The sequence below is a fragment of the Caretta caretta genome, chromosome 14, assembly GCF_965140235.1.
Source record: "Caretta caretta isolate rCarCar2 chromosome 14, rCarCar1.hap1, whole genome shotgun sequence".
In the NCBI taxonomy this organism is placed as follows: domain Eukaryota; kingdom Metazoa; phylum Chordata; order Testudines; family Cheloniidae; genus Caretta; species Caretta caretta.
In genome coordinates, this window is record NC_134219.1 from 37685120 (window position 1) to 37696706 (window position 11587).

The following is an 11587-nucleotide window of genomic DNA, read 5'->3' on the forward strand; positions in this document are numbered from 1 at the left end:
CAGGAACCTATCCTTGCAACAAAGCCCGTTACCAACTCTGTCCACATATCTATTCAGGGGACACTGTCATAGGACCTAATCTCATCAGCCACACTATCAGAGGCTCATTCACCTGCACATCTACCAATGTGATCTATGCCATCATGTACCAGCAATGCCCCTCTGCCATGTACATTGCTCAAACTGGACAGTCTCTACGTAAAAGAATAAATGGACACAAATCAGATGTCAAGAATTATAACTTTCATAAACCAGTCGGAGAACACTTCAATCTCTCTGGTCACTCTATTACAGACCTAAAAGTTGCAATATTACAACAAAAAGACTTCAAAAACAGACTCCAACGAGAGACTGCTGAATTGGAATTAATTTGCAAACTGGATACAATTAATTTAGGCTTGAATAAAGACTGGGAGTGGATGGGTCATTACACAAAGTAAAACTATTTCCCCATGTTTATTCCTCTCCCCCACCCCCCCGACTGTCCAGGGTTGTGTTGTTTCTGCAGAACTAAGGGGAGTAAAATTCACTAGATGTGAATGACACTGAGTATACACTTTGGGCCAGATTTTACCACCTTTCGTCATGTTGAGTCGATGTTACTATAAGAAGTTCTATGGATTTCAGTGGGACTACTTTACATTACTTTACATGAGGGGAAAAGGAAATACTCAACATGAATAAGGGTGACAGACTCTGTCGGTGAATATATAAGAAAGAATACATTTTCACAGCATCAGTTTTTAGAGCAGGAGTGTCCTCTGTACACTATTCACGCTCAGTGCTCAGTCAAGAGAACTGAGAGTACCTGAAAAGCCGTAGCATCTATGACTGGTTAAACATTTTCCATCAAAACATTTTTGTTGTAAAATTGGGCTTTTCACTAAATGAAAAATATTGTCGGGAAATGCCTGATTTTCCTCAAAAAATTTTGATTTTTCACTCGAAAACAGAAATCCTGAAAACAGAAATTTTTCATATAAAAAAGTAGTTTTCAGGTTTTCCGTTTTTCTATGAAATGCCTAAATTTCCCGTAGGAGAAACTATTTCCAGGTCTATTTCTGAAAAGCACTAGGAGCAAGACAAAGGAGAGGAAACTCGTCTGTGCTGACACATGGAGAGCAATATGAGCTATGACACATCCTAACTTTACCTACCAGTCTAGGCTGAGCTTCTCAAAGCTCCCAAAGGGATTTGTAAGCTGCAGGCCCTCTCTTGGAGTTAGGCGCCTACAATATTTTTTTGCAAGAAGCTGGGGTGGGGGAGGAGAGAAGGAGGGAGCCACCCTCATAACTTATAGCCCAGTGGTTCGGGTATTCTCCTAGGATGCGGGAGACAATTCCCTCCTCTGCCTAAAGGGATCTCACTTCTTAGGCAACTACCCTAATCACTGGGGTATTCTGAGGCGGGTCCTTCTCCATCTGTCCTGTAGAAGCTGTTCCACTGTGTATAACTATTTATGAATCATTGGAGAAGGGGGACCGGATTCTGAGTCTCCCACGTTCTGGCTGAGTGCTCTAACCTCCAGGCCATAGCATCTCTCAGTTTTACGCTAAGTCCAGTGACTAAATATTCATACTGTGGAACAGCTTCACCAGCTTCAATGGTCAGGATTAGAGTGACAGAGAGAATGACCCTGATTCCCCTCTTCGTAATATCTCATGAGGTGAATGTCAAGGGACCATAGACCTTGCCACTTCTATTGACCAGGAATGGTGTGTGCACCTCACTGCTGACCATCAAAGCACTAGTCCTATGCTTTGTCCCACTAGTGTCCATTGGAATAGCTCTTTTATAGTCAATGGATCTGTATGATTTTACATCATTTGAGGATATGGGCCATGATGTCGCTTGATCAAATGAATTAAAAAAATAGAAAAAAATAGAGCCCAAGCTCAACAGACCTAGCAAAAAAGGTCTCCAGTTCTGTCAGACAATAGACTAAAAATGTTGCCATGAAACTAAAATATAAAAACAACACAGTGTATGTTTTGTGCACACGTTTTCTGCAATTTGTGCTCAGCTGGCAGCTGTACCGCGCAATCAATATGGTGCTAGACCAGGAGGTCTGTATTCTGGTCCCATTGACCTTGAGTACGTACCTTCAGGGTCTAAGGCAGGTTTGTACATCAATACCTTGTGCACCTAACTCCCTTAGACTCCCTTCAACATCTCAGCCTAAAATAAGAAGTACAACCAGGCAACAATGGCTAGAGAGGTGATCAAGACACTAGGTTAGCTCAATTCTCTCTGCCTCAGTTTCTCCAGGCATAACATGGGGCTTAATCACTGAGAGTGAATACATAACTCACAATGAAGTCTCAGTTAGAGCCTGGCCCACAGTTTTTTCTCTCCATGCAAGTACTGTGAACCGTCTCTTTGTTAAGCTACGTGTGGCTGTATTGTTTGGTTGGTTGGTTGGTTTGGTTTATGGAAAATTGGGTTTTCGGCTAAACAACATTTTTCTCGGACTCTTTTCTTGAAAAAAAATGATTATTTTTGGAACCCTGAACACAAACAAAAAATTGGTTTTCAGTTTAAAATTTGCATTTTTCAGCTGAAATTTTCACTGCCAAAAAGTGAAAAATAAATACATACATAAAAGTTATATTTTGGGGTTCTGGTGAAAATTCAGATTTTTGCAGAGGGGAATGAAAATTCTGACCAGCTACAGATATTTCATTAAATTGATACTAAAAGTCTAAAAGAGTTCAAATTGTAATTTCACATTTATGTTCTTAAATATCCCCTGAATATTAGTCCTCAAAAAGGTATTTAATTGAAATAGCAAATTTACTGTGCTGGTCTGTGAAGTTTGTCTCAACCTGTGATTCATTTGATTCTCAACCATCAGGATTGTTTAGTTAACTATTTGTCTATCTACCTATCAGGCACCCATCATTGTATTAGCCCACGGTCGTTTCTATGTGTTTAATGCGGTTATGCTGATTTACACAGGCTGGGATCTGGCCCACTCTCTCCAGTGGAGCTGTGTCAATTTACACCAGCTGGGATTCTGTCCCATTACACAGTTTCAAATCCATATTCAGTGCCTGTGAATCTGCACTGAAGACAAGTCACAAGTTTCTAACTGGTCTGCACTTTCTTAGTCCTTTGCCTTGGAGGTTAATTAGAAGTGTAACTTTTTATGGTTTCAGAGTGAGTCATTCCCACTGGGGACACAACTTTGGAGGAATTCAGTGTTGCTAAGATTTTCTGCATCTGATTTTCAACTTCTATTGCGATGAATGGTTCAACTCTCCTCTTTCTTTCTTTCTTTCTTTCTTTCTTTCTTTCTTTCTTTCTTTCTTTCTTTCTCTGTAATTACATTTTTTTCTTACCTCAGACAATGGCTCATCAAGCAGCAGGTGCAGTGCTGCATGACATTTTTAAAATGTTTAATTCACACAGGTTGTAGGTATGTCAGAGAGACTCAAAAGATTTGAAGGGCCAGATCCCTATCTGGTGTTTATCAGCCTTAATTTTACTGAAGTCAATGGGGCTTGATCCCCCGTTGGTGTAAATTGGCAGAGTTCTAAAGAGCTATGCCATTTTCCAAGAGCTGTGTATCTCTGCATTGATGCTTCATTTTGTGTTTGTTCTGTAGCTGAGATTCTCATTGCTTAACACCACCCTCCCAGACTCTCTACTGAGTCAAGCTGGAGTCATTGTGTTGGTTACACTCAGGGCAGACCTCTGCTTTCAGAGCTATCGGCTCAGGCTCTTTGCAGACTCAGACAGGCATTGTTGCATTGTTTGACTCAGGGCAACTCCTCCCTCTCAGAGCAATTGGTTCAGGTTCTCTGCAGACTCAGGTGGACATTGCTTTGAGGGTTATGCTTGGCTGTTGTCTGAGGCTTGGATAACACTTTCAAGCTTTCCTTGCCAGGCACTAGGACTAGAAAATTACTATTGCTTGGAAAATAAAAGCTGAGATTCTGCTGCAATGCCATGACTCCGAGAGCCGGGCCCTGGAGATTGGCCGATAGTGTTTAGACCTTAATCCATCCCCAGATGCTTTCCTAATATAACTTTTCCATACCCACAATTGTTGTAGCTTATTCCGGCATGTTATGTGAACTTGAATGGGCAAGGGACATGGTCCCCTTAACTGTGCCTGGGTGTTGAGGCAGGTGGTGTGATCATGAATGAGAGGGAAGTGTTCACAAGATAATCTCTCTATTGAGGTGGCCCGTGAGCTGAAAAAAAAAATAGTGACGCACACTTCCCAAAGCCTTCAGCTGGTATTTTCAAAGGAGCCTCATTTTCAAAGCTGCCCAGCTACGGTGGACTGTCAGATATCCAGTGAATGGAATAACCTTTAACTGATACCCAGCTAGGAACAAATTGATCTGTGTGAACTAAAGGTAAGAGGGTCCCTATCTCAGCTGCTGTGGGAGCAGCCCTACACTTTCAATCCCCCAAACTCCTGCTTTTGAGAATCCTACAGGACACCTACAAACCTTTAAAAATCTGTCCCTTCAGTGTTCTAAAATCACCGGTATTCACAAAGCCTGAGTTAGTGGCCCAGAAGTCCTGAGAGCCCTGGCTCAAGACAGGTTCTCAGAGTTCCCAGGCTCCATGCTTCTGAGCCACAATTAGAGATGGGGATCCCAGGGCTTTCAGTCTCCCGGCTCTGTGGTAGGGAGGCTGGAAGCCCTGGCATGGCAGGGCTGCCCTGGAGACATGGATACTGAGAGACTGGGCTCCCCAGCTTGGTAGGCAGGCAGGGCTCGGTGGCCAACCTGCCTTTTGCTTCACTGAAGGTTCATGGAACTCAAAAGTTCATGAGTTCTATGACTCTTTGAGTTCTACGAATCCTCATTATTGGACAAAACTCAGTTTCATTGGAAAATTTTCCATCCAGCTCTACACGTGAACTACATGTTATTGTGTCCATCAGAAGCTGGAATGAGCACCACCCTTGTATCATTGGAAGAACTGACTGAATAGAGAAAAGTCATCCCTGGGTGACTCGTAATGTTACTTTTTCAGGGAATTTGATTCAGCTGAGTTCATGACCCCTGTGTGAATATTCCGGCAATGCAGACAGAAAAGTTGATGGAATCAGTGACATTTAAGCAATGAGATGGGATTTTCAAAGGGGCCTAAGGGAATAATGGGCAGAACTCCCATTGTAAGTCAATAGGAGTTGGATGTCTATATATCTTAGGCCCAGTTGAAAATCCCAGTTTCTCAGGGTGGACTGGCCCTTTAAGGGGAGATGGGCTCATCCATACCTGTGTCCTGATATCAATCCCAGGTGATGGGTTTGAGTTTGGAGCTGTGGGTAGGTCAGGTGACCAGGTATCACAGGAGGGAGCCTGATCCATCAGAGCAAGGCAGACCAGTGGGTAGGACAGATGCAGGGGAAGTCTCTCTGGAGAAGTCCATAGTCTGGAATGGGCCTGGCAGAGCGCCACTGCTCAGCAAGATCTGAGGAGCAGAAAGAGCTGGTCCTGGTGCCCTGATCCAAGGTAAAGACAAGAAGAATTTCAGGGCACAGGGAGTCTCCTGCAGGGGATCCAGATGGGACCCAGGGTCAGAGAGGACTTGGGAAGAAGCTCTCCGTAGCAGCCAGAGGCTGTGTGGGCTGTATAAGTAGGGGCATTGCCAGCAGATTGAGGGACGTGATCATTCCCCTCTATTCAACATCTGGAATACTGTATCTAGTTTTGGGCCCCACACTACAAGAAGGATGTGAAAAAATTGGAAAGCATCCAGCGGAGGGCAACACAAATGAGTAGGGGACTGGAACACATGAGTTATGAGGAAAGGCTGAGGGAACTGGGATTGTTTAGTCTGCAGAAGAGAAGAATGAGGGAGGATTTGATAGCTGCTTTTAACTTCCTGAAAGGGGGTTCCAAAGAGGATGGAGCTCAGCTGTTCCCAGTGGTAGCAGATGACAGAACAAGGAGTGATGGTCTCAAGTTACAGTGGGGGAGGTTTAGGTTGGATATTAGGAAATATTGTTTCACTAGGAGAGTGGTGAAGCACTGGAATGGGTTACCTAGGGAGGTGGTGGAATCTCCTGCCTTAGAGTGTTTTAAGGTCAGGCTTGACAAAGCCCTGGCTGGGATGCTTTAGTTGGCGATTGGTCCTGCTTTGAACAGGGGGTTGGACTTGATGACCTCCTGAGGTCCCTTCCAACCCTGATATTCTATGCTTCTATGATTCTAGGGGAGACCTGGCTAGAGTGACAAAACTAGGAGCCCACGGGGCTCTAAGGGCCTGGTGAGTCTGGAGAAGGCAGCTCCAAGAGTCTGGCTTTGAGACAAACTTTTATATTATGTCAATAACCAGACCCCAGAAGCGGAGAGAAATTCAAATGCACCAATGGTAGCAGTTTGTTTAATTGGGGAAGGGGAGAAACTGAGGTTTCCTGCTACAGCTGTTTTTTTATGTTTTTTTACAGCTGTAGCAGGAGAGTGAGTTTGTGTGTAGGAGGGTGGAGGGTGAGAAAACCTGGATTTGTGCTGGAAATGGCCCAACTTGATGATCACTTTAGATAAGCTATCTAACTTGATGATCAATAACCAGACCCCAGAAGCGGAGAGAAATTCAAATGCACCAATGGTAGCAGTTTGTTTAATTGGGGAAGGGGAGAAACTGAGGTTTCCTGCTACAGCTGTTTTTTTATGTTTTTTTACAGCTGTAGCAGGAGAGTGAGTTTGTGTGTAGGAGGGTGGAGGGTGAGAAAACCTGGATTTGTGCTGGAAATGGCCCAACTTGATGATCACTTTAGATAAGCTATTACCAGCAGGACAGTGGGGTGGGAGGAGGTATTGTTTCATGATCTCTGTGTGTATATAATATCTGCTGCAGTTTCCACGGTATGCATCCGATGAAGTGAGCTGTAGCTCACGAAAGCTCATGCTCAAATAAATTGGTTAGTCTCTAAGGTGCCACAAGTACTCCTTTTCTTTTTGCGAATACAGACTAACACGGCATTTACTCTGAAACCTGTCCACTGACTTAGTGGAGTTAGTGTGGACTTACCACTATACATATAGCATTCTGCATAAAAAAAAATCACACACCATATTTTTATGGGGACAATAATGTCATCAGTTCATTGTATTTGGAAAAAAAAAACACAGATAAAACCATGTTCATCAGAGAAACACAGACATTTTATTCTTGTTGAATAACCTCCACCCAGTCAGTTTCCTCAGGGAAGCTTTGATTTCCTTGTTCCTTATGCTGTAGATGATCGGATTCATCACTGGAGGCAGCACGGAATAGAGAACAGCCACCACGAGATCCAGAGCTGACGGAGAGCTGGAGATGGGTTTCATGTAGGCAAAGACACCAGTAGAAACAAACATGGAAATTACGATGAGGTGAGGAAGGCATGTGGAGAAGGTTTTATGTCGGCCCTGCTCAGAGGGGATTCTCAATACCATGGTCAAGATCTGAACATATGTCACAATTATAAAAACAAAGCAACTTACGGTTAAACACACACCAAATCCAATAACCCCAACTTCACTGAGGTACGAGTTAGAGCAGGCGAGCTTGAGTAGCTGGGGGATTTCACAGAAGAACTGATCCACCATGTTGCCTCCACAGAAGGTTATCGAAAACGTGTTCCCGGTATGCAATGAAGCAAAGAGAATTACACTGATCCAGACACTGGCTGCCATTTGGACACAAGCTCTCCTGTTCATTATAGTCTCATAGTGCAGTGGTTTGCAGATGGCGACATATCGATCGTACGCCATGATGGTGAGTAAGACAAAGTCGGCTTCAGCAAAGAAGATGAGGAAAAAGACTTGGGCGACACATCCAGAATAGGAAATGGACCTGGTGTTCATAAGGGAATTGGCCATAGATTTGGGGATGGTGACAGAGATGGAGCCGAGGTCTAGGATGGACAAACTCATCAGGAAGAAGTACATGGGGATGTGAAGGTGGTGGTCAAGAGCTATGGCTATGATGATGAGAAGGTTCCCTGTCAGGGCTGCCAGGTAAAGCACTAGAAACACCATGAAGTGCAAAATCTGCAGCTCTCGAACATCAGAGAATCCCAGGAGAAGGAACTCGGTCACGGTGGTTTGGTTGGACATTTTCTTTCCTAGTTCATTGTGTGATGGCTGTGGAGGGAAGGACAAGAGCAATGGTCAGGGTTATAGTGAGAGAGGGAATGACTCTGATTCCCCTCTCCATGATTTCTCATGATGTGAATGTCAAAGGGGCACAGCACTTGTCACTTCCATTGACTGGAGTAGTGAGGGCTCCTCACCGCTCACAAACAGAGCACTACTCTGGTGCGTTATCACAGGAGTGTAAATTGGCATCGCTCCCTTAAAGTCACTGGAGCTGGGTCAGTTTTACACCATCTGAGGATCTGGGCCAAGATGTGGCTTGATCAAATGCAGGATGAAAGATGGAACAAAGTACAACCCAAATCCAACAATCTGAGCCAAAATTATGCCCCTATTGCTACAGACAGCAGGCTCACAACTTGGCCAACTCAACTAAAATACTGAAATGCCAGCACAGTCTGATTCCCACTTAACAGAAATACAGCACAGAATCACCCAGCTTCCCGCATGGCAGCTTTTCTGTGATGATTCCACCCCAACATCCCACATGCCGCCTGATGCCTACTTACACATTGATTTATGGCACCAGATCCCAGCTGCACTCCCATTGCTGGGTGACAATGGGCTGGTCGAATCGCTCAGTTGCTGCTTGGTTGTGTGGTTCCCCTCTGTGACTTTATTTCTGTGCTGTGTGAGTCAGGAGACTTCGGTTCTAGTCTTGCCTCTTTCACTTTGTGACCATGGAGCAGTCACTGTTGCCTCTCTTTCCTCCCCTTCCCTTTGTCTGTCTTGTGTACTTTGAATGTGAACTCTTTTGGGGATGGATTGTGTCTTCCTATGTGCATGTTCTGTGCACATGTTGACAGTATTTTTGTTTAGCAGGCAACAGTGAGGAACAGAGGTTATGATGGTAGAAGTGGAGATCTGGGTTCTTGTTCCATCAACCTCCTGACTGTCCTTGGGTAGGATCAAAATAGACGGGCTTTGTCTGGGAGTTTCGACTCTCAGGACTTTAGTTTAGAGAGGTTAGTATGTTTAAAACACATTCTCTGGGCTACCAACTTTGCTACTTATTCAGTTTTACCATCCTGCAGCTACCCCTTTGAAACAGACAAACACGGTTGCAATAGAGGGAATGGGGTTGGAAATTATGGTGTTATTGGGCAATATTCATGTTCCCCACCCTGGCTTAAAGCTAAGTTTCCAGTTAGGAGAAGTCAGACAATTTCCACTTTATTTCAAAGGAAAATTCAGTTTTCAGTTGAATATATTTACATGGAAAGTCTCCGATATCCATAAAAAAATCAAAACTTTTTTTGATTATGCCTAAAAATTTTCAGGTTCCAACAGTTTTTGGCTGAAACTATTTGGTTCTCACAACCTCAATGAAAAGTCTGGTGGAAAAAAAAATCGGATCATCTCTAGATGTCTGCATAATTTGATAGTAAAAGTCTTCAAGAGTTCTAATTGCAATTCATATTTCTGATATTAAATTTGCCCCATATATTAATACTCTAACATATTTAATTGAAATAGAAAACTTACTTTGTTGGTCTTTATTCCAATTTGCGATGCATTTGATCTAACTGTGTTAGGAATCATTGGTCATTATCTAATCTAATCTAATCTTTCTATCTATTCACCCACTGCCAGGATTGTTTGGTTCTCTCTCTCTCTCTCATGCACCACCACTGTATTATCCACCAGCTGTTGTCGCATCGCTTCGCTGGATGTCCTGAGTTGCAGGGGGTCTCTCTGCAGTTCCTAGCACAGATGGGTCCTCCCTGCTTCCCTCCTAGGGCAGGCTTGGGTGAAAGGTGATGGACTAAATGGGATCAGGGACTGAAAGACACTCCCAGCTCTAGAGCTGATCCTGGTTTGTGCCAGCTTCAGACAAGGTCACAGCCCAAGATATCCCTGCTCTGGAGCTAAATAGCTGAATCTGATCTCCAGGGCTGTGAGCCCAGCTCTGCTCTCACCTCAGGAGCAAAGCATCCTGACAATCTGCCCTAGTTGACCCTAACCCCCCAGAGGGGGAACAGCACCTGCCCTGCATCTCACATGATGACAGCATCTCTTGAAGGACCTTTAGCTAAAAATAAGGCAGGGCTGGATCACAAAGGGGGTCCCCACAGGATGGCAAAATAAAACATATATTTGTAGCACAGACATGGGCTCTACAATAGCTAAGAGCCTCTTGGCACCAGAGTCTCAGCTGGCCTGGAATAGCCTTTTCCTTCATTAGCTCCACATAGTCACCTCTAGGGGAGCAGAGGTGTTTTTCTCCTGCATTGCACCAGCAGCTCTTGGGATGCAGCCACCAGAGGAACCCACAGCTCAGGCTGCCCTGGCTGCTTGAAGTTCCTCACTGAGAGACAAACACTAAAAATTAAGGACCAGGTCCTGAACTGATGTAAACTGACACACTTTCACTGACTTCAGAGTAGCGTGGGCTATTTACACGACTTGGGGATCTGACTCATTGACTTCCAGGGAGCTACATCCGTTTACACCAGCTGGGGATCTGGCTCATTACACAGTTTCCAACCCACATCCTTTGCCTGTGAAACTGAACCAAAGAAGAATCAAACATTCGTAACCAGTCTCCTCTTTCCCAGCTCTTTGTCCACTGGGATGAATTACAAGTATAACTTGTAAGGGTGACAGAGCGATTCATTCCCACTTGGGACAGAACTGGGGACAGTGTTGTGGAGATTTTCTGCATCTGATCTTCAACTTTTATTGGGATGAATAGCCCAGGTCTTTCCTTTTCTTTCTTTCTTTCTTTCTTTCTTTCTTGCTTGCTTTCTTGCTTTCTCAGTAGTAACATTTTTTTCCTTTCGGCAGACAACATTAAAATAAAAAGCTCCTTTGGCTGTAGATGCACTGTTTAAAAATGTGTAATTTACACGAGACATTCATGTTAGAGAAACTGATGAAATACAAAGAGCCAGAGAGTAGAAATCAGCCCGAGACCTATTGGAATCTGTGGTTCCGATCCTCAGCAAGTTCAAATCAGGGTAGCTCCACTGGAGTGAATGGGTCAATGCCCCAGTTTTTGTAAATCACCTCTAGCTGCCTTGGACTCAAAGAGTCCAGATCCCCAAACAGCTGTTGTGTAAATCAGCCCCAGCCCCACTGAAGTCAGTTAGACCAGTTCCTCAGCCAATGTAAATTGGCAGAGTGCTATGGAACTTGGCCAGGTTACATGAGTTAAATATCTGTGCCATGATGTCTAGTTTTTTCTTTGTTCCTGTCTCTGAGATTCTCATTGCTGAACATCACAATCCCATCTCAATGCTCCTGGAATATTCCAATAGCAGGGTTCATAGAAAGCTGCAAGATGGGTACCCAACCAGTAAATGAACTGATGAATATTATTACCATCACAGCAACGCCCTTCTAGTTAAGGTTGCACCATGACTTCTGTTTAAAGGTCCTCCTTTCTTTTAAAAAAAAGGAAAAAACAGAAGACAAGCTTAGTCAGATTCTTTTGAAATTTAATGTGCCTTAGGAGGGTGCAGGGTAGGATTAGTGAC

General features: G+C 44.0%; 1 protein-coding gene across 1 annotated transcript; it reads right to left on the bottom strand.

Moving 5' to 3' along the window:
* Nucleotides 1–7115: 7115 nt before the first annotated feature.
* LOC142068930 (olfactory receptor 14A16-like) lies at nt 7116–8069 on the bottom strand. The gene has a single exon (XM_075119044.1). The coding sequence runs from the start codon at nt 8067–8069 to the stop codon at nt 7116–7118; it is 954 nt and encodes a 317-aa protein (XP_074975145.1).
* Nucleotides 8070–11587: the final 3518 nt, after the last annotated feature.

What these genes read in the sequence shown, in the direction of transcription:
- LOC142068930 (XM_075119044.1), bottom strand. Translation starts at nt 8,069, where the DNA reads ATGTCCAACCAAACCACCGTGACCGAGTTCCTTCTCCTGGGATTCTCT.